General features: G+C 52.0%; 1 protein-coding gene across 1 annotated transcript in view; it reads right to left on the bottom strand.

Annotated features, from left to right (window-relative positions):
- GLP1R (glucagon like peptide 1 receptor) overlaps nt 1-21,659 on the bottom strand; it is a 38,500-nt gene extending 16,841 nt beyond the window's left edge. Inside the window, exons 1-6 of the mRNA XM_037051927.1 lie at nt 21,539-21,659; nt 13,850-13,946; nt 12,977-13,084; nt 6,017-6,135; nt 5,602-5,708; nt 2-155 (exon numbers count right to left, since the gene is read on the bottom strand). Coding sequence (XP_036907822.1) covers nt 2-155; nt 5,602-5,708; nt 6,017-6,135; nt 12,977-13,084; nt 13,850-13,946; nt 21,539-21,616 — 663 coding nt within the window. The 5' untranslated portion in view covers nt 21,617-21,659. The remainder of the gene's footprint in view (nt 1; nt 156-5,601; nt 5,709-6,016; nt 6,136-12,976; nt 13,085-13,849; nt 13,947-21,538) is intronic.
- Nucleotides 21,660-26,316: the final 4,657 nt, after the last annotated feature.

Below are 26,316 nucleotides of genomic sequence, written 5' to 3'. Positions count from 1 at the left end.
CCTGGTAGGAGAGGAGCCCGTCCCACTGGTGCTGCTGGGCAGCCGTGCTGTACATCCACTTGAGGGCTGCGTCCTTCACGAAGACGGACAGTGCTCGGAGGATGAAGGATGCAAACAGGTTCAGGTGGATGTAGTTCCGGGTGCAGTGCAGGTGTCTGGGAGAGAAAGCAGGGCCCTTCCCTGGCAAGATGGCCCCCAGTGCTGCTCCACAGCCTCCGGCCCTCAGGCTAACTCCCATCTCAGGCACGTTTCTGGCTCTGCGACTGTGCCCCTGTCTCCCTTCCTCTGAGCATGTCCTTCCTCCCCCTAACCTTGAAAATCCTTTCGTTTAATTCAGGTCCTGCCTCTCCACGAAGCCTTCAGCTGTGTGGTCATGGCCACCCCCACCCCCATCCACATGTGATCCTCTGTCTGCGGCATCTTCTTTTTTATAAAGTCACGTGTGACTCAAGTGATGAGGACTACTTTTCCCACTGGGGACTTTGTTGTGCTTATTGATGACAGGGCCCACTTCCTGCATGCCCTCAGGCTGCCACACAGAGCACAGACGTGGTAAGAATTCAAAAATATCTTCTCAACCGGCCATGTAAAATCCCATCGCAAGCTGGAAATATAAGAGCATTTCTAAACTGCCGAGGGCTATCTACCCAAGCTGGGAGAAAACATCATTCCTAACTGAGAAATTTTAGAAGCATTCCCTTTAAAATCAGAAAAAATTAAGGAGCAGACTTCCAGCCCAAGATGGAGGCGTAGGTAGACACACTGTGTCTTCTCCCACAACCAAAATAAGGACAACAATAATTTAGAAACAAAATAACAACCAGAACTCGCAGAAAACTGAACTGTATGGAAGTCCGACAACCAAGGAGTTAAAAGACACATTCATCCAGACTGGTAAGAGGGGCAAAGCCGGGGGGAGAGAGGTCTCGGCCAAAAAAACGGTGACACTGGGCGTGCAAGGCAGCAGCTGACAAACCCTGGGCACGCAAGTGGGCAGTCGGCGGACCCTGGGTGTGCAGGTGCAGGTCTTTGAAATAAAGCCTCAAAACACCAATTGAAAACACCTGTCGGGTTGAGGCACTGGGAGAAACTCTCAGCCTCACAGGAGAGTTCGTTGGAGGAACCCACAGGGTCCTAGAACCTACACAATCCCACCCACCTGGGAATCAGCACCAGAAGGGCCTACTTTGCTTGGGGGAAGTGGCAGAAGTGACTGAAATCTGACAGAGAGTAGAACAAGCACCACTGTTCCCTCTCTGACCCCGCTCCCACATACAGCATCACAACCCAGCAACTGGGTTGACCCGCCCTGGTGGACACCCAAGGCTCCGCCTGTCAAAAGGTAACAGGCACGACAAGACCAAAAAAAGCCCAAAAGGAAGAACAGGTCAAAGCTCCACAGCAAATACAACTAAGTGACGAAGAGATAGCTGACCTATCAGATGCACAGTTTAAAATACTGGTGATCAGGATACTCACAGAATTGGTTGAATTTCGTCACAAATTAGATGAAAAAATTAAGGCTACGATAAGTGAAATGAAGGAAAATGCATGGGGAAACAATAGTGATGGGAACAAAACGGGGACTCAAATCAATGGAGTGGCCCAGAAGGAAGAAAGAAACATCCAGCCAGAAAAGAATGAAGAAACAAGAATTCAAAAAAATGAGGAGAGGCTTAGGAATGTCCAGGACATCTTAAATGCTCCAACATCCGAATTATAGGGGTACCAGAAGGGGAAGAGGAAGTCCAACAAGTGGAAAACTTATTGGAACAAATAATGAAGGAGAACTTCCCCAATCTGGCAAAGGAAATAGACTTCCAGGAAATCCAGGAAGCTCAGAGTCCCAAAGAAGATGGACTCAAGGAGGAACACACCAAGGCACATCATAATTACATTAGCCAAGACTAAAATGAAGGAGAGAATCCTAGAAGCAGCAAGAGATAAGGGGACAGTCACCTACAAGGGAGTTCCCATCAGACCATCAGCTGATTTCTCAAGAGACCTTACAGGCAAGAAGGGACCAGAAAGAAGTATTCCAAGTCATGAAAGGCAAGGACCTACATCCAAGATTGCTCTATCCAACAAAGGTTTCATTTAGAATGGAAGGGCAGATAAAGTGCTTCTCAGATAAGGTCAAGTTCAAGTAGTTCATCATCACCAAGCCCTTATTATATGAAATGTTAAAGGGACTTATCTAAGAAAAAGAAGATAAAAAACATGAACAGTAAAAAGACAGCAGACTCACAGTTATTAACAACTACACCTAAAACAAAAACAAAAACGAACTAAGAAAACAAGTAGAACAGGAACAGAACCACAGAAATGGAGATTACACGGAGGGTTAGCAACAGGGGAGTGGGAAGAGGAGAAGTGGGGAGAAGGTGCAGAGAATAAGTAGTATAGACAGTAGGTAGAAAATAGACAGGGGGAGGGCAAGAGTAGTGTGGGAAATGTAGAAGCTGAAGAACTTAGGACACATGGACATGAACTAAGGGGGGGGATGCGGGGGAGGGGGTGTGCAGGGGGGAGGGGAATGAAGGGGGAAAATGGGACAACTGTAATGGCATAATCAATAAAATATATTTTAAAAAAGAAAAAATTAAGGATCATCTAGAGTTAAGAAGCTATCAACACATTAATTCAACACTGAAGTACGGATCCTAGGCACTACAGTAAGGTGAGGGAAAAGTGCATAAGACCTAGGAATAAAGAAACAAACTTGTTATTATTTGTAGATGATAGATTATCTTCAAAGAAAAGAACATACTTGACACAGATTATTAGAACTAACAGAGTTTAGCAACCAACAAAAATTAAATTTAAAAAATTCACTTATAATATTTTCCATTGGCTACCAACAATAAGTCTAACACAAGATAGGCAAGATCTCTATGGAGAATACAATAAAACTTGGTTAAAATCACTGAAGAAGATTTAATTAGTGAAAGATATATCACATTCATAGCTAGGAAGACTCACTTTCTCTCTTTTATTAAGATTTTACTTATTTATCTTTAGAGAATAAGGGAAGGGGAAAGGGAGAGAAATATCAGTGTATGGTTTCCTATCATGCGTCCCCTGCTGGGAACTGGCCGGCAACCCAGGCATGTGCCCGGACTGGGAATCAAACCAAAACCCTTTGGTTCACAGGCCCGAGCTCAATCCAGTGAGCTACACCAGCCAGGGTGAAGACTCACTTTCTTGAAGGTCTAAATTCTTCCCACATTAATTTATAAATTCAAAATAGCAATAACAAAAATTCCAATAGTTTTGAGGGTTTTTTTAAATGAAGTTTAAAAACTTATAAAGAAGAGCCCAGGGCTGAGATTAGTCCAGACGCTCCTAAACAACCACAAAGCAGGGACCCTTGCCATATGATGAATAGACCAATGAACAAGAATACAGATGGCAGAAACAGATCCAGCCAGAGATGACCCTCGCTGCCTCGCAGAGTAGGCACTGCAAACCAAGGGGAAAGGATGACTAGCAGGACAATTGTCCTGAGACAGTTAACTATACGTATACATGCAAAAAGAAAATTAAATCTTTATTTTCATCATAGACAAAAATAAATTCCAGATCCATCAAAGAACCATAAGGGATGATAAAACTTATGACCCTAGGATAAGGAAAGATTCTCAAACAAGACCATAACAAAATTTAGTCTTTGGAAAATGTGATAATTTTTTTAATCCTCACCCAAAGATATGTTTGTGGATTTTAGAGAGAGAGGAAGAGAGAGAGAGAAACACTGATGTGAGAGAGAAACATGGATCAGTTGCCTCCTTTATGTGCCCTGACCAGGGACCAAACCTGAAACCTAGGTATGTGCCCGCCCCTAGAATTAAACCCCAAACCTTTTGGTGTACGAAGCAACTCTCCAATCAACTGAGTCAATGGGCCAGGGCAAAAAATGGCAATTTTTAAACCACCATTTAAACTGATGAAATTATTTTTATCAATGATAACATCGATTGATGAATTTTGTTTATCAATAAAAACAGATAAAAATGATATATTTCATTTCAATAAAATTAAGGTCTTCTGAGCATAAAAGCCACCATAGTAAGTGGGAAAAAAAACCCCACAGACTAAGAGAGGACATTTCCTGCTTTGGTATCTAAACTATATATTGAATACCTAAGATAAAAATGAACCTCCCCCCAAAAAACGCCAGTAGAAAGTAAGCAACTCTACAAGCAAGCAATTCACAGAATAAAACATTTTTTAAAATGTTGCTCTCTCTAGGAATCAGAGATACGCAAATTAAAATCATAATGAGGTATTTCACACACAGTTTAGATTAGCAACGATTAGGTCTGAAAATACTAAACAGTGGTGAGGATATTAAGGCAAGGGACTCTCATTTATTACTGGGGAGAGGGCAAACTGGTATGATCACTTTGGAGAGCAAGTTAACAACACTTAATAATTTGCAAAAGCAGGCAGTATTCAGATTAGGTGAGTCTACTCAGAGGTATGTGCCCTGGAGAAATGCACCAGGGGTCAGAGGTAAGAATGTCCACTGTAGCAAGGTTTATAATTCAGAAGAGAAAAACTTCAAATGGCCACAGAACAATAAGAGAGATAAACTGTGCTACATCACAGGACGCAGTGCAGAGTGACAGTTAAAATGAACGAAGCAGAACTACCTGTTTCAACATGAATGAATCACAGGAAAACACTGCCAGGCCAAAAATAACATTGCAGATTATATGCCCAACATGCCATGAAAAGTAAGCAAAACTCAGGCTATATATTTTTACAGATACTTACAAATGCGGTCAAAGCATAGAGACATGCCTGGTAAGCAGCCCCATTAGGGATTCTCTCCAGGGACGGGGCAGGGAGGAATGTTACCCTGGGAAGCATAACTGTGTGGTCCTTAGGCTGCACGGTACGTGCACGGGGTCACAGTATCAGCCACTGTGTCTTTGAGTCACTGAAATGTTTCATAACAAAATGCACTCCTTGAACTAATGCATTAGGCACTGACTGTGCGCCCAGCACTGACTGTGCCAGGTACCATGGGGAGACAGGAAGGATTCCGCCTCTCCTGTTCCTGCTGATGGGTATCCTGAGCTCCCTGCCCTCAGAATCCTCCCTGCCCTTGAAGCCAGCCCCCTGGCCACCCCTACCAAGTGCAGAGGGAGTGGGAAGAACCTGGTACTCTGGAGGAGGCTCCTCTAGGAAGACCTTTCTAGAAGAGCTGGCAAGCTCCCAAAGACAGCAGAATCTCTAAACCCCTGAGGTTTTGTCTAAAACTGAATTCCTGATTATTTGAGTGACACGTGCTTCCTGGACAGGACTTCCCCTAGTTCTACCATCCACTGTTAAGGTTTGGGGAGGGGGCTTGGTGTGTACACAGGGTGTTTGTTTTTCCTTTTTCGCAGTATCGTTAAATGCACACATTAAGTAGTAGAGATTAGACTGGGCACATAGCGTCAGATCCCGTGTTTTCAGCCTCATATTCTATGGTGTGAGCTCTTCGGAGATCTCTTAAGAGAAGAACCTGCTGCACTGTTCCTTTGGTTTGGTGTTCCCTCCTGTATCTGGGGACACAGCAGGGAGTTGAGATGAGGCCGCAGGCCCCCTTACCTGAAGCCAAGGAGGATGGCTGAGGCGATGACAAGAGCAGAGAAGGAGAGAGCGTAGCCCACTGTGTAGATGATGTAAAGGGACAGCAGCTGGTCCTCCATGGAACTCTGTGCACACAGGGACACAGTGTACATGGGGCAGCCCATGCCCTTCTCTCCCATGAAATGGGGTAGAAGTGGGGCCCCAAGTCCGGCCCCACCAGGGATCTGAGAACTAACAAGAATAACCTATGGAGATGGTCTCCAGATTTCTAGGACCATGTTCCAAGGTCAGAGGCGAACACACGCCACCTCTGTCCAGAAAGCATGGTGTACAAAGTCCCCACAGGCAGTGGGATGGATGATGACCATACCCAGTGCCCAGGGTCCCTGTGCTGACACCCTCGGGGGGCTCAGAGACCCCATGTTCAACTCACTCTCTCTCGTCGCTTGGGCTCCTCGCACTCTGACAGGTCCCTCCAGGGCTGGCTGGAGTTGTCCTTGTGCAGCCAGAGGCCGTCAGCTGTACAGAACCGGTACATGCGACCCTGCAGCACTGGGGTGGGGACGTGTGGGAGCTGAGCCTTGGCCCAATGCCACACGCCTCTTAATCCGCTCCACCCTGGGGGTCACGGTGCTCCCCCAGGACTGACCTCTTGGAGCTAGTTAACACCTCTTGCATAAATGCCCCCACACACACACACACACTAGGGCCTTCCTGGCCTGCAATATGCCCATCTGACCCAGAGACAGGAAAGGCCGTCCCCAAGGTGTGGGCCACCCACCCCACCCTCAACCTTTCTCATGGCTACACTGCAACAATCAAGTCCCTTGTCTTGGAGGGGACATGACTACCCTATTTCTATGTCCTCGTCCCAAGCCTCAAATCGCACTACTGATAAGGTCTGTGGTGGACCAGGAGTGGCCCTAACAGCCTGAGAGCCACCTGCTGTGAGTTAAGGCTCAGGACTCAGTGCCCATCTCCATCCGCCACTCCTTGCACAGAGCACACCGAGAGAGAGAGTGGGTGGGGAGCTCCTAAGAAGAAGAAAGGGATGGGGCCCTGAAGTAGGGAGCCCCAGTCTAAGGGGATACTCAGAACCATCTCCTGGAGGAGGAAGGAAGCATACTTCCTGGCTTTAGGGAATCAAGACCGTCACAGAATAAGAACTAAAAAGAGCTCAAAAAGGAAGAGCACAAACGCAAACCAAGAGAGATCAAACACAGCCCCCCCCCCCCCCCCCCCAAGCTGGGCCCATTCACTCACATCCTGGCTGTGCACCTGATACTGAGCAGTCCCCCGGGCCATGCCCCACTGTCCGAGCCCCACTGTCCACCTCCCCAGGGAGGTGTGTGGGGTGGCCCAGGTTTGCTGAGAGGTCACAAAAGGGGATAAAGGGTTGCAATCTCCCTGCATGAGACTGAGTGTGACTCCAGGGCCAGGAAACTGGGGACAAATGGACAGGGCAGTCAGTAGCATAGGGTGATCAAGGAGGGAAGCTAGAGCCAATCAAATTATAAGAGATTTTAAAATTCTAAAGGACTAAAAGGTTTAAAGACTAGCCTCTCCAGCCATGCGAGGAAGGAACAAAGTGAAGGAGAGCCACCCAGGCTCTGGGTGGCAGTGGCGGGGCAGGTTTGCAGGTGGAGAGGTGGCCATGAGACTCCTGTCTGTGGGAGCGTTGTGGCCCCAGAGGCTACCTCACTGGGGCCCATGAGGGATGTGGTCATCAGAACAGGAGCTCTGTTTCACAGTTACAAGCCCTCCACCCCACCCCCGACCACTGTAATTTGCAGGAGACCTTCACTGCAGAGTCTGGTGACAGCCATCTTCCCGCCCTGCCAGGCACCTACAGGCCCTGTCAGTGAGACCCTTGAACTCCCTAATAACATTGACCCCCAGTCCTTCAGGGCAGCCTCCCTGCTTGCTCTTCTGGTTTCTCCTGCTTCCTGTCATAAGCAAACCCTAAACCAGGCCCCCCTTCAGGAGACAGGAGTATCTAGTGATACATGGAGGAAGGTCAGCTTGCAGCATCTCTGCTGGACAGCCCTGCACTCAAAAGAGACTTCACCTGGAAGAGAAACAAAAACCTGAAAGTGTAATGGCAGGACTTCTGGCAGTGAGAAGAGCTGTGTCCCAGCACCCGCTAATGCATTACGAGCAAAATCAGGCAAAGACAAAGGCACAGAGGGCAGCAGTGGTCTGATTTTAGCAACTGTCATCTCAGGCCTGGATGCCCTCTGGATGTGTCTCTTATCTGCTGGGTAGATGCCTGGAATTTTTCACCAGGGTCAAGTCTTTTTCTGGACAAACCAGTGGTAGATACCCCAGAGCAGTGCTGGGGGGTGGGGCCGACCCACGGGGAGTGGGACTGACATCAGAGCCTCTCTGGCAGCCCATTCGGGGTGAGAAGAGGGAGGCCGACGGCCCTGGGGAGGGAGAGGACCCAGCCACAGGGCACAGACCATCAAACAGCTCATTCACCCAGGACTCAGCCTGCAGCAGTGTGACCCTGATACCATCTACGTGCCGCAGCTGGCTCAGAGCCTGGCACTGCACAATTGCTGATGCCCACCCATCATGCCCCTTTACACACCCTATCTGCAGGCTGTGCGCTCACAGAATCGGTTTCGAACACCTGCTGTAAGCCTGACACCCTTGAGCATCACAAGCACCTGAGGAGGTAGGCACAGTTAATCCCATCTTACGGGTGGAAAAATGGAGCCTCTAAGAAGCCAAGTGACCTGCCCAAAATAAGCCAGCCAGGCTGCAGCAGAGTCAGGATTTAGACTCCCCAGATCTTTGCCTCCAAAAGCCAAAGTTAGCAGCCCCGCTCACTGCTAACAGTCAACAATGGCCTTGTGCCATTTCTCTCCTGCCTTTCCTAAGGCTCTCAGTGGCCAACATTCAGTATCCTCCCAGCAGGTCCTCTTGCCAGTGCAGAGGACCCCTGGCAGGCAGCATCATTCCCAGGCTCTCCGTTCAGGGCCATCTGGGAGGACGGGAAGGTGGTATGTGCACAGACAGATATGTGTTACTGGCAGAGTGTCAGGGATCACTGTGTCCCTGAGTCTATGTGAGGGTGGCTGTCAATTATCCCTCAGCAGTAGCAAATATTAAAAGCCAGGGCTGGTTCCTGGCTGGACTATGGTCCCAAGACGCCCATCATGGCTGGAGGTGGAGTGAGTCCAGGCACAGCCCTGCTTTATCAGCTCAGCTTTATCTGGCTCAGGAGCTGCTGGTAAATCAGCCAGGGGCTCGGCTCTGGTCTTGTCAACACCATGAGGCAGCCGGCTACATGCCAGGAGGCCCAGGGATATTGCACTACGTCAGACCGTGGTGTTGGAAATAAAACCCCCAATTAAACACTTCCCCTCCCGGAAACTACAGCAGCGTCCGTAATCAAGCTAACAGCCGCCCTTCCACGTGGATGCAGGGCTGCAGAGAGCTGCTCATGAATCCATTAACTCCCGCACCCTGGCAACAGCAAGCAGCCACAAGAATGACAGGGCGCCTGTCTTACGGGCCAGGAAGCTGGGATCCAGACTGTAGTCACAGGCCCTCCCCAAGTGGTGGAATGCTGGCAATGGCAGGGCTCGAACAGAAGTCACCAGCTTGGGGTGCAGGTCGGGGAGAGGAGTGGTACATCACATTATGGCCTAGGAGGAGAAGCTCAAGTTCTGCACTACACAGACTTGAGTTCAAATCCTGGTTCTGTGTTCAACCAATGATGGGAGCTTGAGCAGACTCCCCAGGTCTCAGTTTCCTCACTTGTAAGTAGGAACCATAATGACTTCCCAGGTCTGTGGTGTGAGGATTAGGAGATAAAGTGTGTGAAGTGCCTGGTGCAAAGGCCTTCAAATCGTGGTCACAGTGGTAGCCCTGCTATTGCCCCCCCCCCCCCCCCCGCCACAGTTTCTCAAAAGGGCATCCCTTCACTGAGGCTGGGGCTGGGGTCCAGGATACCACCTCTGACAGAACTCCTCCAAAGCCAAGCTCAAGCCTCCGTCTCCCTTTGGCAACCCCTGCCTACCGTGAAAGGTCCCACACTCAACGGGACTTAAGGGAGACACCTGTCCAGAGTTTCCAAGACCTGAGAGTGATAAACTATTTTTTAAAAGTATTTCACGACTCTCGTATAATTAGAACTAAGATAACGAATGGGTAGAGATCAGGAGCAGGTAGAGCGAATGAGGTCAAAATGATTTGTAACAAGCAGATCAGCTGTTTGCAGGTAAACAGAGGCTGTTGGAGAGCCCTCAAGCCGCAAGAGGCTCTCTGAAGCCACTCTGGCCTGCTGGTTTAGAGACAAATCTTGTTGACACCAAGAATCTCTTTTGAATACCTTCCTTCTACAACTGATCTGCCCCTGCCCTCTGCGTGAGATCCAGAGTCTCAAGTTCTGAATCAAAGGGGTCAGAATTCCAGAGCGGCCTTCCCTGGGACATTGTGTAGCCCTGAGGCCTGATCCCATCTCCAAGGTGGTACCTGGGAGTCATCCCTCCTTCCGCCTTCTCTACCTGCCAGTTCTTTCAGGCCTGGCCCCATGTCACCTCTCTCTGGAAGTCTTCCTGACACACCCCAGGCAAAAGAGGTGGCTCTGACCTCCCTCAGTGCACTTCCTGGGCTACTGAGCTGCCTTCTTCAACCCCATGGTGAGGGGTCACCCCTTCTCCCCAACACACAAAATTCACAACCTCCCTAAGTTCTCACTGGCATTCCTAGCTCCTGACAGACATAACCCAGGTGTCCGGGAATTGTTTTGAATTTAATTCTTTCTCTAGTCACTCGTTCCTCCGCCCTGCTCTACACCAGGGAAGGCTGACCCCTGTGGACAGCATCACTTTGGCTCTCTGACCTCTGCTGAATTCGACCCATGGGAGGCACCAGCAGAAGGCAGGTGGGCAGAAAGAGAGAGGCTGGGGTATTTCTCCCTTGCTCCCTTCTTGCCTTGATTCTGAGGTTTGGCAGTGCCTTCAGCCCTGCTGAGTGGCCTCTTTGTCACCGTGACCCCCAGCTCTCATGGGAGTCTCATAGCCACTCCTGCCCCACTCGGGTGTGGAGATGCTAAGCTTCCCGTAGATGTAGTTCTCGGTGCTTTGTGTATCGTATTGGCCTCTTAGCCCTGCCCAGGCTCTGTAAGTGACCCCACCACTAAATTTTCTTCAAATTCCCAGCCAAGGGCATTTTCTGGTGGGACCCTGCCTGAGAAGGATCCCCTTCCTTCTGCCCACCTCTTAACCCACGCTCACAGGATGCTCGGGTATCACAGAGCCCGGGGGTGTCTCTGCGGACCCCTAACTCAGGGACAGGGAGGGGAGGGGAGGCAGAGTTGGTGATTCTGAGTGTCAGAAAAGGGCACGAATTAGCTTGGTGAGTCAGGGCGGGGGCGGAGGCTGGCAGGGGGCCCGTGCAGTGGCCGTTATCTTCGTGTAGAAAGCAATAAAAATGTGTTCGCTCATAAACGGGCACCGCCAGGACCTATTTCCTGCTCAAATAAAATTAAAGGTGATGGATGGAGGCAAGAGCAGCGGGCAGAGCTGGGGGCAGCTTAGTGCTGAGTGATGGGCCCTGTCCTGAGCCTGGCTCCGGGGGGTCTACAGGGGCAGCGCAGGCTGGCCAAGCAGCCATCCTAAACCTTTGGGAGGCAGGGAAAGTGCAGGTATTTCGGGAGGTGGGGGAGGTAAATGGGGTGGGTGAGAAAAATTAAATTTTACCCCAGGGAGCCAGCTGATGCACAGAGAGGTTGAGAATTCGCTCAGGCTCACACAGCCACACAGAACATCAGCAAACAGAACCATTAGATTGTAAAATTCAACTTTTCCATCTCTAGAAAGAGGCCAACTAGTTCACTGCCTCCCTCAAGCTTCCCTCAAGCTGTGCCCAGCCAGCAGAGGCCCAGGAACACACGTATGCACACACACATGTGTGCACACACACTCAAGGAAGCCTGGTGTGACAATTACACACTGATTCTAAACCAGACTCCTGACTGAATCCTGGGTCTGCTATTTGCAAGCTGTATGAGCTTGGAAAAGTCAGCTGGCATCTCTGTGCTTCAGTTTCAGCCTCTGTAAAATGGGAAGATAATCAGAGTACTGGCCTCATAGGGTTGTTGTGAATATTAAATGAGTACAGGTATGTAAAGTGAGTGTGAAGGGCCACTGTGTATGTGTTAGCCAGGTGCCTGGCTATTTCCTGGTCCAGCCTCCCCCTGTGCACCTCAGGGTGTGGTGGGTGACCTGGGAGGGTACAGAGGGAGAGAGTCCCTTCAGGACTCCTGCCAGGGCTTCATGTCACCTCAGTCCTGAGTCTGAGGTAAAGCTCACGCCAGGCCCTGCCAGGAGCCCTGATGCTTCACTAAAAGGCCACCTCCTCCAGGAAGACCGCTGGCTTCCCATAGTATAGCCTCATGCTCACACTTGCATCTAGGCCGGTTTCTGCTTGGTCTCAGGCCCCTTCAAGGCACCGTGGTTAAGGTCACAGGCTGGGTTCAAATCCTGGCTCTGCCATTACACCCTTTGGAGCAAGTGGCTTAAACTCTCTGAGGCCTTAGCTTCCTCATCTGTACAAAAAACATAACCATGGGGTAGTTGAAAAGATTAAATGAACACCACGCTTCTCAACAATACTTGGCATATAGTAGGTACTCAGTAAATACCAACTATTACTATAGTTGTTATTATTATAAGACAGTATCTCTTCTCCCCTTATAGATATGCGCTCCTTGAGGCAGGGTGCTTGTGTCTTGTTAGCCTCCCTGATACCAGAGACAGATGGGGTAGGGGTGAGGGGTACCCTTCCAGTCAGAGCTCCCCCTGCAGCCTCCACAGGTCTCTGTCTTCCAGTGACCTTCTCACTCATCTGGTCACCTTTCCCAGGCCAGGTGTCCCCTGCAGGCGGGAGTGAGTGGGAGGGCCTGAGGGGCAGCCCCACTAATGCCCTGACCACTACTCCCGTTGGGTTCATCTGACCACTGAGGCCCTGAAGAGTCAGAAGGTGGGCAGGTACAAACACCTATCACACACACACACACACACACACATCAACACAAGGACGCCTCTGGGCAATGCTCCTCCCTGAAACCCCAGGATCTGTTCCCACCTGGCTCCTTTCCTGACTACTGGATGAGGGGCTCACATTTCTCCCTTAAGTCAGCCCCTATACTTCTCCCGCCACCCACCTGCCAGCACAGGCCTGGCCCACGTTACATCGGATACCCACTACTGCCCCTTCCCCTCACAGACACCCATAAAGAGGCCCAAAGGCCCTCTGGGGTGGGGAAGGCTGTGTCCCAGTGGAAAGGAAACAGTGTGTACCCTTCTCCAACTCCACCCCCCACCTCCAGCCTCCTAGACACGAGAGGGGTGGTTCATGTGTCGGGGAGGAGACTCACCTCTGTTGGCCCAGGGCAGGTACCAGGGACAGCTGATATTCACGAAGGAGTCAGGTAACCCGTCTGGCCAGCAGGCATAGTCATCGAAGGTCCCGTTGCAGAACAGGCCTGGGTGCAGGGGGAACGGTCCTGAGTTCTGGCATGGCTGAGGCACTTCCCCACCCCGGGGGCCGGCGACTGGTGGGGCAGAAACCTCTGCACTGCTAACCTCTGCTGAGCAACTTCTGTACGCCAAGCACCCTATCCACCCAGCAGGTGCCATGCAAGCAGACTTGGCCACTTACCAGCGGTGGGAATTTGAGCAAGTTACTTAATTTCTCTCTGTTCCTTCATCTGTAAAATGGGGGTAATCCAGGTTCCATGGGACTTTGTAGGGACAAATGATGTATGTCACATAGATAACCTGAGCACCGTAAGTGCTCAATAAGCAATCCCCACAGGACTCTCCTTAAATTATACATCACAGATGAGGGGGCAATGGCAGCTCACATGGCTGCTATAACCTTCTGAAGACCACTGTGTTACGATTGCAGGATCAGGATGTGAACTCAGGCCTGTCAGTCTCCTATCCTGTGCTCTTTAAAACCACCCCCAATTCTCCAGCCCCTCAAAACAGATATTCCTATAAATCCATTGGCTGGGCCTCCAGCCACTGTGCAGGCTGGGAAGCGCTGAGGACAGAGAATGGATAGGCCGGGTCTTGCTCCTGGCGGGCCCGAGCCGGGGACATGGGGGAATAGACAGCGACAAGATGACACCCCGAAGCACAGGGCGGATGTGGCATCCTAGAGAGGCATATGATGCCCAACTGAGACTTGGGGGCCTTCCACGCCTCCGTGCAGTTAGTTGGGTGAGGGCCCCCCTGGGACTCACCCGTGGCTGGGGGTGGAGTCTCAATCAGGAGGCGCTGGCACTGGTGTCGATATTCTCGCCATTTCTGCACTGTCTCCGAGAGGGACACAGTGGCACCCTGGGGAGAAGACAGAAATGGGGGCCCTTCGGTTCCAGTCGACCTCTTTTCTAACCCCAACTCCCAACACACTTGGTTTCTGGATGTCCCGGAGACCGTAGGTCCCCAAACTCCACTAGGTGGAGGGAACAAGTTGCACTTCAGAGGGATGATTTTACATCTTTGTCCTTCCCAGGGGACTGGCGCACAGTTTCACGTGTAGCAGTGCCCAGCAAATGTCTACTAACCTGACGTTGCTAGGGGATGAGTCGGGGGACGGGAGGGGAGAGCGGGTGTCGCTTCCACCTCATCTCACCTCGGAGAAAGCTCCTGAGAACCCCAGCCTTCGTGATTGCCAGGGGCTCCTCTCCAGGACCCAATCAGCCTGCCCACAAAATCCTCACATTTTCACCGGTTCTAGAAGGGGAAGTGTAGGCTCAGTGTGGGAGAGGGACTCAGTCAAGGCCACACAGCACCCCAGGGAGCAGAGCTGAGGCCGGACCCTGGAGTCCCCCAGACAGTGACTGTCCTGGAGTACTACGGGGAGGTGCGTGTGGTGGTACTCAATGCCACAGAGCCCAGTAATTCGATTCGTCCTACACAGAGCAATCTGGTAGGGGGACAACACAACCCCCAGTGTCCCCTTTCAACATAACACAGATCGAATATTCAGCTAAGCCTCGATCAACTAGAGAGGGAGGAGACCTGAGGACATGTGGTGAAGGAGTCAGAAAAGTTCCGGAATTCGGAGATCAGGCCTGTAATGGGAAGGGTCCCCATGTGTGAATAGAGGAACACAAACCTCAATTTTCAGACAAGGTAACAGAACTGGCTTTTCAGCACAGAGACCCAGGTGGACCCACCAAAGTGAGACTGGGCCCTTCTGAGCATTTTTGTGTACTTCCTTGAGGTATGTCTTGGGACCGTTTATTCATTTTATTATTTTATTTTATTTTCTATTTTATTTTCTGAACAGGTTTAAGATGATAAATGTTCCTCATGTAGAGGCTGCAGATGCTGAGATGACCAGGGAGACTTAGGACCTACACATGGTTGAAGACGAAACTTCACTTCTTGAAATCACAAAACATACATGTGCGCTGAAATCAAAGTAGCTTGTTTCTGGAAACCCGCACCCTTGACTGGTGCTGCCCTGAGCATGGGCTGGATCTGGTTTTTGAGTACTCCCTCCCACGCCGTAGCCGAGTCCTGGCTTGTGGAGCACTGCCCATAGAAGACACAGGCTGCCGTGCGCTGGTCCCTGCCCCACAGGAGTCCCCAGGGAGGCACCACGCCTCCTTGAGCCCCAGCTACTTTCCCGCAGTAAGTGTGCTGAGGCCACAGGGGCTACCTGAAGGGTGGAGCTACTCTCAGGGCAAAGTTCAAGTGCATTCGTTAAATAAATAAATAAAATGAACAAAGATTCAAACTCAACCACAGTAAAGGCAGTGGCATGATGTTAGCCACAACGGAGGGGTCAGTGCAGTCTTCACTGGAAGTTGGTGTGGTAGCTCTACCCCCAAATTCCTTTTCCTTCTTCTCCCAGCCCCTGAAAGCAGCAGCTGCTGGTGTGATAAGGCAGAGAGGCTGGGGAGAGTTCCCCTGACAGCTCCCTCCGGGAGGAAAACAGGCAGGAAGCAGGGTCATTGCTGGGAACCGGGGCAGCAGGTACATCTGGGCCAGTGAATGGGGACAAGGTAACCCACGGAAACCAGAAGTCTCAGGATGGGGGGTGGGGGGTGGGGTTAAAGGCTAAGGTCAGCACCTTGAAGGGCAGCCTAGCCACCAACATCCCAGGGAGCTTCAACACACAGGCAGCCCTGCACCTGCTGTATCTTCAGACTGGGGCTCCCTGAGGTTGAGGTGTGTCCCCCTCAGACTGGGGCTTCAGTTATAAGGTGAAGAAATCCTGGGGATATAGCTTACAGCACAGGGAACAGAATCAATAATATCGTCACAACCACATACACTGACAGATGGTCACTAGACTATAATCATGCGGTGTTATATAAATGTTAAATCACTATGCTGTGCTCCTGAAACTAATATAATATCATATGTCAGTTATAACTAAAAATAAATTTTAAAAGTAAAGTGTGGTGAGAACACACACAGAGACAAGTAAGAACAGGGTCTGTGTGTCTCCCCTCAGACAGAGAGCTTCTTGACAGTGGGGATCCTGCCATCTCCTGCACCAGCGTGGGGTCTCCCAGTACTGCTCCTCACCCCTCCCCCGCCACCCCCCTCCTCCCGGCCCACAAGTCACCTGGGCCACAAGCCTCTCCCCAACCCAGTATTCACGGAAGCCAAAATGTGTCGGACTCTGGGTGGTGGTGTTGGGAAGCAAGCGGGGAGGATGGGCAGACATATAGGAACACAAAGATGTAGGACCCAGCTTGGGTCTGAGAGAATCCTCAGGCCAGGATTCACTGTGGGTGGGGTGAGGTTTACAGGGCATAACAGAGAAGGCAGTGTGTGGAAGTGCTCAGGGAGTGGGTGGGGCCAGGCTCAGTACAGACTGGAGACCCCTAGGGGACTGGGAGCTGGGGTGAACTGAGGGTGGATGGGGGATAGACTGGACTAGCAAGGGGTTCAGCAGAAGAACCTATTTTATTTATTTTATTTTCTATTTTATTTTCTGTACAGGATTAAGATGATAAATGTTCCTCATGTAGAGGCTGCAGATGCTGAGATGACCAGGGAGACTTAGGACCTACACATGGTTGAAGACGAAACTTCACTTCTTGAAATCACAAAACATACATGCGCGCTGAAATCAAAATAGCTTGTTTCTGGAAACCCGCACCCTTGACTGGTGGACAAAGGTACAGAGGTAGGGACCTTGACGGTCTGGGGAGCAGGGGAAAGCCTCGGAATGATGTTCAGGAGGACTGCTGGGGCAGAGGTGAGGATCTGGTCTGGGACAGGGCTGGTGGCCACCGAGTAAGGCTGGGCCAGGGTACTCAGGTAAGCTCAGTTAACACAGTGGAGGGGGAACATCCCTGGCTTTGGGCCCAGACCTGGGCCTGACACTGAATTAATAAATTAATCCCCCCAAATTAAGTCTGTGACCTGTGCAAGAGTTTTAACTTCCAGCTTCCGTTTACACGTGTGCAAAATGGAAATAACAGTCCCTACCCACCCAGGCTTGTTTTGAGGATTAGGTGAGTTAACGCCTGCAGCGGCCCCTGGCCCAGGGGAGATGCACGGTCAGTGGCAGCCGTTCTCACAGTTTCTCCTGCTTATGGGGGTGGGGGAAATAGAGGAACAAGCAGCCTGGCTTCCTGGGGAGTCTGCACCCCACCCCTCCATCACTTTCAGGATCAACAAACTCTTTTCACATCAAGCACCAATCATCTGTTTAATCTGTGACATCTTCCAGCAGCCACCATAGCTGGTGGCAAAGCCTAGTAGGGACGCTGGGGACTCCGTGCCCAAGGGCAGGAAACAGGGAGGAGGACAAGACCCTGACCACCAGCCCTGACCGCATTTCATCTTCCTGTGCTATGAGGCCGTGCTATGAGGCCCTGCTCCGAGCCCAGCCAGGTGGGGCTGGGGCAGCTGGGTGAGGGGGAGGACACAGTGGTCGGTGCCCCTGCCCCTCGCAGGGCAGCTGGTTCAGAACACAGGGCCACCGTGAGGAGGCCTGCGGGCCTCGGGGAGGGCCGGCTGGCAGTTTTGAAAATTGGGACATGCCAGACTTCATGGGATCTCAGTGGGGTGAAGGCAAATGGTATGAAGTTTACAACAGGAGGGGGTGTCTCTCAGATTCAGGAATTTGGGGAGGAAGCAGGAGGTGACAAAGGATGCCAGGAGGGAACGGCGTGCAAGCACTGGGCAGGATGACTCCCACCACCTCCAGCCTCCCCACCGCTTGGCTTAAATCTCAGCTGGGATCAAAGGGACACATTTCACCTGTGGGGGCCTGAGTTCTCTAGCCTACAAAACGGGCGTATCCTCTCTCTCAAAGAGCCACTGCACAGATCCAGCCAGACAAAGTCGGTGAAGATCCTTGTGAGGTGCCGAGCCCTGTAGCAGTGGGCAGTGTGAGGAGCAGAGAAGGATGTAGGTGCAGCGGGTGCCCCTGAGACGCTGGGTGTCCCCACCCACACCCCGGGGAGGCACCCTTTCAGCAGACTGGCTGCTAGCCTGACAAATTCCTCCCACAGTTTCTTCAGATTCTTTCCTTTTCTTGGTACCATTTTGATTGAAGGGAGGAGGAAAGAGACCTCCCTGGGCCACAGAGGTGGGAAAAATGGGAGAGGGCCTCCCAAGAAAAGAAAGGAGGGCTCCTTCCTCTGGCCACATCCCAGAGCCCAAACTACTGGCCCCTGTGCTTTGAAGGCGTGGGGCTCTCAGGCCCCTGGCTCTTAGACAGCCCCCACCCTCACTTTTTCTGTCTTAAGGGTTCCAGATATAGGAGTTGAATGATGGAAAGGAAAACTGCATACACATTCTCACATGCACAACCCTCACACGGACACATGGACACATGGACACGCTTACTTAACTGAGACACGACCCAGAGTCTCTCTGGCACATGAACACACACAGTCAGATACACACTCACATGCTGAGACACTGTCCCCAAGACACACACACACACACACATACCCCTTGGTTGACATATTCACATCTCACACTGTCACATACACACATACAGAGACACGGCCACACACTCTGTGACAAGCACTCTATCTGTCACCCACACACGGGCTCATACTGGCAGACACATAGTCACACACAAAGATGTCCCATACACACACACTTTCCCACAGACACAGTATCACACATGAAGTCACAAAGACATATACATTGCCAGACACAATTACATGCTGACATATTTCACTCACAAGCAAACTGTCACACAGGGTCACATACAAAGACACAGAAAGACAGACCCACACAGCCCTCACCCCCTGGTTTGTCTCCTTCTGTTTCTCCCTCCCTGCTTCCATGTCTGTATCTCTGCATCTAACACACACACACACACACACACACACACACACAGGAATCTGCATAGAGGCAGGTGGCATCAGAGGGCAGGATGTGGTTTCCTGGTTGCTCCTGCCCCAGCATCCCCCAGGTCCATGTGTAGGACTGAACCCTGCTCAGAACAATGTCTGTGCTGGGCACTATGCACCCTGGACTCCCTCCACCCCTCATGGGAGTGCGGACCCTGGCCCTCTCAGAGCCCCTCTCCAAGCCCTATCCTGCTGCCCTGGAGAAGGCTTCCAGGTTCCCGAGGACGAATGGGCCAGTTCTGCCAAGTGACAAAAACTGCTGCCTCAGGTGCCAGTGTCTCAATCCTCTCTACAAGCCTGTGTGGGAGAGCTTGTAGTCCCCACTCACAGAGGAGGAAACCGAGGTTCCAGGCAGTCAGCTGTCCTCCACAAGATTGCCAGCTAATAACAGACTCATTATGTGAACCCAGCTTTGTCTGGTAATTTTGGGTGTCAAAGGCCTGCCTATCTCCCTGCAGGACAGCTCCCCCACAGGGCTCTTGGGAAAGTAAGGAATACGGGTGGGGGTGGTCCTTCCCAGCAGCAATAGCGTGGCCTAGGTTCCCCTCTTCAGAGCTCAATTCAGCCCTTGAGCAGGCTCAGTGGAAGCCTGCAGGGAAGCTGCTTCCAGCCCGGCCAGAGGTGACAGCGGAGCTCTCACTCTCAGACGTTCCTCAAGTCCCACCTGGATAGGCAGGCACTGGGCACGAGCCCAGCCCCGGACTCCTTGTTCCTCTCTGTTCCTGACCAGCTGGGTCACCTCACACAGGGAACACTTCTTTCTTTGCTTTTGTCCCCTCATCAGTGGCATGAGGGGAGTAACTCCAGTCTTGCCAACCTCATGAACAGAAAACAGAATGCCAAAATTTACCATTTTTTTAGAATATTACATGCAGGCATGAGATTGTGTCACAGTTTTTGCAGTCTAATCTCAAAGTCCCTGTCCCTCAGATCTCTGTGGCACCCAGAGATGCTCAGGTCCCCCTACAAGGGCATACCCTGAGGCTCCACCCTCTCTGCTCAGAGCCTGGCTCATCTTACCCTCCTCTGCCCCTCAGCTTCGTTATGGTGCCAAGACATTTGGCTTTTGCCCTTGGCCCAGGGTTGAGGAACGAGGGGATTAGAAGAAAGGGCAAGTTCAAGGAGCCCCTCTCCTCTGGGTAAAGGAAGGCACTTTGGGGAGAAGACAGGTACCCCCGGAACCTCTCCTCCTCCCTTAATCCAAACCAGTCTGCAGACTTGGTCTGGAGCAGAATGCAACCCCATCCCATACCACCCCAGTCAGGGGAGGAGACAAAGGTGAGAGAGAAGCACGTAACTGGCCTGTAGTCCCGGCTCCAGAAAGATCCCAAGTGCACCAGGAAAGCCAAGGCCTGGCTGAGGGGCTGGGGAGAGATGCTATTGGGAGGGAAAGGTGTCTCTTGCACTAGGGCAATGGCTGGCTGGGGGGCAGGGAAAGGGAGGGAACCTGGAAAGAAGTCTGAGGGCTGAAAATGTGCTGGAACCTTAGCTGGGAGGCACATCTGTCCACATCTGGATTATCAAGGGGTAGAGTAGCACCCCCCCCAACCCAGGGCAGTGGCCCCTAATCCTGCCTCCCACCTGTGCTGGGACACATTTCAAGGCCTGTGTGGGCCCACTCCTCAGAGCTCTGGGTTCTTTAGGTCTGGGGGCAGGAATGGGAGAGAATGGGAAGAGGCAGTTCCTGACACAGGGCAGGCAACCCAAGCCTGTGCCTCCTCTCTGCTGGAGCATCTCACAGTATCTTTGGACGACTCCCCTCCCCAAAAGCAGGCTGACCACAGCCCCCAGAGCCAGAGCCTGGAGACGGGAAAGACAGGTGAGACAGTGAAGGCCAAGAGGGGCTCTCCAGAGGTCCTGCAGGAGGCCAAGGTATCTGTGTCTTAGCCTGTGCTCTGGTGTGTGTTGTCAACCAGGGGGTCCAGCGGGGGCTTAGGCTAGTGCATGGGGAGGCTGGCGGCAGGAGCCTCCTGCCTGTCTGCGGCAGGGGCAGAGGGGGGGCGCGGGGTGCGACAAGTTCCATCTGGGAGGTCACCAGGAAGGACAAGAAGCTGCGTCCCTGGGGCTATGAGTCAAAGCCGGTGCTGGGGGGCTGGTAAGGGGTAATGGAGCTGGGTGTCCACACCCTGGCCCTTTCACACTCTCCGAGTCTTGTGGGGGTCTCTGACCAGCGAGCGTGCAGGTTGGGGGTAGGCACTGCAGGGCAGGGGTCGCGCGCAGTGGTAAGGAGCGAGCCGGGGCAGGGGCAGGGGCAGGGGCAGGGCGGCTGGCACTGGTTTCCAAGGAGGAGTTGGGAAAGTGTCTGGGGAGACGCGGGGCAGAAGTCGGCGGCGCACCGCGGTTGCGGGGCAGCTGGCTCCCAGGCAGAGGGACAGGGGCGGCCAGGAAGGGGGCGCCGCGCCTCAGACGGGGGCGGTCGCCCGCTGGCCAAGCCACCTCTGCCACCTCCGGGCGCCGGCTCCGCAGTCCCTACGCCCCAGGAGGTCTCGGTTCCCTTCCCCAGAGGTCCCGGAGTTTCTCTCAAGTCCCGCTGTCTTTGCCAAGACCCTGCGGCGCCCCCGCCCCCTTTCCCCCGGCCCGCGGCCTCACCTGGGGGCGGGGGCCGGCCATGCCCACGGTCCCGAGCAGCAGGAGTGCCAGGCGGAGCGGCCCGGGGGCGCGGGCCATGGCGCGGCGCTCAGGACTGGGCCATCTCTGCCACCTGCGGAACCGCGCGCTGCGACTAATTCCTGGCGGGCGCCGGGCGGCGGGCGCGGGGGAGGAGCCGGCAAGGGCCGCCCCGCCCGCGGGAGGGGCCAGGCGGGGTCCCCAGCCTTCCGCGCGACCAGCGACACCCCGCAGCCCCGCCGCGCCGCTCAGCCCGTCCCGGGCCGGGAGGTGCTGGGCCCTGCGCCCCCCATCCCACCCACGCACCCCGACCTCCTCCCAGGTGCCCCTGGTTAAGGAGGGCTAAACCACCGCCACCTACTCGGGGCACTGCGAAGGAAACTGAGGCCCGAGGAGCGCGTGGGACTCGTCCAAGGTGACACCGGCCCTCAGACCCTTCCCGGAAAACGTAGACAGAGCCACTCAGTGGAGCTGCCTCCTTTCCGAGACCTCTCACTCCCGGCTCTGTCCCTGTGGCCACCCTGGGACAGCCAAGCTTGGGGGAGGACAGGGGAGGCGACGAATGGATGGATGGAGCCCTGCTGTTGGGGAGAGTGGGTTTCCCCCACTTGCAGCCCCCAGGGCCCCTGCTCTGAATCACTAGGCTCTTGGAATCTCTGTGTCCGCTTGGTAACGAGTGCCCACGGCTGTTCCTGTGACTCCTGCATCTTTGTCTCCCTGTGTTTCGCCGGCCTTTGTGTCCACCCCCAAACACAGTGCGGGCTAGGGGGAGGGGACAGGTGGCGCGCCGCTGGCCCGCAACCCGTGGGAGGGAGTGCAAAGAAGGCACTGACTCCATGTTCCCCAATGCCTACGTCGAGTTGGGTGGGAAAAGGAGTTTTCCCCTCCCCGCCACCAAAGACCTTTGATGCCACTGTTGGAAAGGCGACCGCAGAGCACCCCGCGCCCCCTGCCCTGGGACCTGCCGCGGGCGTGTCTGGAACCTTCCAAAGGGAAAGAGGTTCTGTTGGAGCTGTTCCTCGGGGATAGAGCAGCACTTCTTAAAGCCCAGAAGGAGGGTGGAGCTGTCTGGGAGTCATTTATTCCCTCCTATTCCCAGAAGCCAATCTAACAGTCACCTTCTGTGTGTCACTTAGGATTACTTTGTTCAGCCACGCGTGACAGAAAACCCCAACAACAATGGCAGTAATCAAGGGCTCTGTCCTGTAAGGCAAGGTTGGAGTTTCAGCCCAGGGGTGGAGCATGGCTGATCATCGGGGGCTGGGGGTCTTCAGGCCTCCGCATTCCCCTGGTGCAAGGCTTCCACCTAATGACCCAAGATGGCTGCTCCGGCCCCAGCCGTGACCGCCACGTTCCAGCCGGCACGGAGGGAAGGGAAGACGGTGGGGGCGCCTCCTCCCATGAGGACACACCCTGAGAGACACAGTTGTCAGTCCCACCACTGGTCAGAACTCAGACACAAGGGCAGTGTTAACTTTGAAGAAGTCTGGGAAAAGTGTCTTTGATTCCAAGCAGTCACTGGCAAGATTAAATACCAGGGCTTTTATTAATCTAGAGGAAGGGAAATACAGTTACTTGGCCCTTGAATAACACCAGGGTTTGGGGCGCTGACGCCCTCACTATTGAAAATCCACATATAAATAACTTTTGACTCCTCTAAACTACATTCATCCCCTAGAATATGCGTCCCTTGGATTAGCTCCAGGGTCCTCACAGATGCCAGAATTTCGGATGTTGAAGTCCCTTCTATAAAATGGAGTAGAACAATGCATACAGCCAGCCCTCCATATCTGTGAATCCCAACCACAAATGGGAAATGTTGGCTGAATCTGCAAATGGGGAACTCTCAGGGATCCGTGTATATTTATGGGGGGGAAATCCTGTGCAGCTCAAATCTGTGCTGTTCGAGGGTCAAGTGTACATATATCTAGACCGATGGATGGATGGCTAGCTAACTATTCAGAAACCACTTGCAGGCTCTGCTGCACCAGGGTGGAGGTTGGGGAGAGGAGGAGAAGACAGGAAGATAAGGGCTAGAAAAAGTATTCAGATAGAATTAGGCCTTTACTGTGAACTTAGCAACCTCTAAATTACGTTTATTCAATTAAGTATCTGTTGAGTACCTGCCAATGAGCCAGGCACTGAACTAGCCCCTCCCACTCCCACTTGTGGTAAAGTGGTGACTAGTCTATCCTCAGGGAAATTCTATTCTAATGCAGAAGGGACACGTCAAACAAGTGCTTACTGGCGCCAGGTAGATTACAATCACAATCATGCTCAGTAGGAAATTAGACGTTCCGCCCTCAGCAATTAAAAGAGCACTTTCTGCCTGGGAGGGGAGTTTGGGTTCAGCCAGTGAGGGGCAGGAACCCCTAGGAGCAGCTCTCAGCGTGACCAGACAGGAGTGGATGGATAAATACCCAGCTCCTCACCACTCGATCGGGCACCTCAGACGAGGCCCCAGCCTCTGGTGGTGGTAACCGGCTCAGTGACACACCCACTGCTGGCTTCTTTCCCCGGCCTGTCTCACTTCCCCAAAGTAGGGGACTAGTACTTCCTGGGGACCCCTCCCAGACACAAATAAACTACTTGTTCTAAGTTCTCTTCTCAGGGTTTGTTTCTGGGCTAGCCCAGCTGAAGACAGTGGGCATAGGAGATGCCCACAGAGATGGGAGTTGGCCCGTTGAGCCCAGAGACACTTGGGTGGCCGATTATCCAACCTCTTCTTTAAACACTTGGGGGCCCAATGGCTCTGCATTTGCCCTGATGCTGCCTTTTGTCTCAGCCTGTACCACTCTGGACCGTAACTGCCTCTTCATGACACAGGCTCTGAACAAGCCAGCACGCTGTATTTCAGTACTGGCACAGGTCTGTACCTTGTAATAAGTGCACAGTGTTTGCAGACCCCTCCTGATTCTGTCTCAGGTGTGGTGGGTGGTAACAGGTGCCATGTCTGGTGCCTCCATGTGTGTGTGTGTGTGTGTGTGTGTGTGTGTGTTCCATAGCAGCTGGAGGTTGGGTGTTGTCTCCCCAAATTGTAAGTGAGCTCCAGAGTAGGTCCAAGGTCTGATTCTTTTCAACAGAATCTCCCCCCCTCCCTCCTAATCTAGTCTCCCAGAGGACTTTCTAAAACCTTCACCTGACCTCATCCCTGAGCCTATCCATTGGTGCCCCCACCACCCAGCACCAAGTCCTCCAAACTCGTCAGCATCTAAGGAGTCAGCTTGGATCTGCTCCTAGCTTACATCCCAACCGTACCTCTCTCAAGTACTTCTTCCCATTTCGTTGCAACACGGCCCCTTCTGTTCGGAGTGTCCTTGACCACCCTGCCTGCCTGAGCTCTGACTCGTACTCCAGGACCCCGCTGAAACAGCCCCCTCTCTGAGAAACCTTAGAGGACAGCATAGGGGCTTTTGTCAGCTGCAAGAACCTGGAAGGCTTTCCTAACGTGGCTCTCAGGGTTCCCCAACTCCTTCACACTCTCAGAGTCTCAGGGAAGAGGTCACCCCTACCTGGAAGCTTTTCATGATTCCACCGCCTTCTTCAATTTCTGGGCACTTTAGAACCCTCCTGGATGTTTGCTGGGTAATCCCTTGGGTTTTTTCCCCCCAATCTCTATACCCACAGCACCCAGTGCCATGCTTGGCACATGCTAGGTACTCAGTGACTCTTGTTCAAAACACTAAAAGGAATGAATTGAAGCACCAACATTTTCTTTCTTTCTTTCTTTCTTTCTTTCTTTCTTTCTTTCTTTCTTTCTTTCTTTCTCTTTCTTTCTTTCTTTTTTGCAGGGGGAGTCAGCCACAGGGGCTAAGTTTTCATATAGTTTATTTCTTATTTTTAATATATTTTATTGATTATGCTATTACAGTTCTCCCTTTTTTTTTTACTTTTATTCCCCTCCACCCTGCACACTCCTTCCCACCCACATTCCCTCCCCCTTTAGTTCCTGTCTATGGGTCCTACATGTAAGTTCTCTGGCTTCTACGTTTCCTATACTATTCTTAACCTCCCCATCTATTTTCTACCTATCATTTATGCCACTTACTCCCTGTACCTTTTCCCCCTCTCTCCCCTCCGCTGATAACCCTCCATGTGATCTCCATTTCTTTGATTCTGTTCCTGTTCTAGATGTTTGCTTAGTTTGTTTTTGTTTTGTTTTTAGGGGTGGTTTTTTGACAGTTGTGAGTTTGTCATCATTTTACTGTTCATATTTTTAATCTTTTTCTTAGATAAGTCCCTTTAACATTTCATACAATAAGGACTTGGTGATGATGAACTCCTTGAACTTGACTTTATCTGAGAAGCACTTCATCTGCCCTTCTATTTTAAATGATAGTTTTGCTGGATAAAGTCATCGTCATCTTAAATGTAGGTCCTTGCCTTTCATGACTTGGAATACTTCTTTCAATCTCTTCTTGCCTATAAGATTTCTTTCGAGAAACCAGCTGACAGTCTTATGGGAACTCCTTTGTAAGTAACTGACCCCTTTTGTCTTGTGGCTTTTAAGATTCTCTCCTTATCTTTAATCTTAGGTAATGTAATTATGATGTGCCTTGGTGTGTGCTTCCTTGGGTCCAACTTCTTTGGGACTCTGAGCTTCCTGGACTTCCCAGAAGTCTATTTCCTTTGCCAGATTGGGGAAGTTCTCCTTCATTATTTTTTCAAATAGGTTTTCAATTTCTTGCTCTTCCTCTTCTCGTTCTGACACCCCTGTGATTCAGATGTTAAAACATTTCAAATTGTCCTGGATGTTCCTA

Source organism: Sturnira hondurensis, unplaced genomic scaffold (genome assembly GCF_014824575.4).
Source record: "Sturnira hondurensis isolate 20B ecotype Veracruz unplaced genomic scaffold, ASM1482457v3 Scaffold0000880, whole genome shotgun sequence".
Taxonomy (NCBI): domain Eukaryota; kingdom Metazoa; phylum Chordata; class Mammalia; order Chiroptera; family Phyllostomidae; genus Sturnira; species Sturnira hondurensis.
This window is presented reverse-complemented; position numbering and strand designations above follow the sequence as displayed.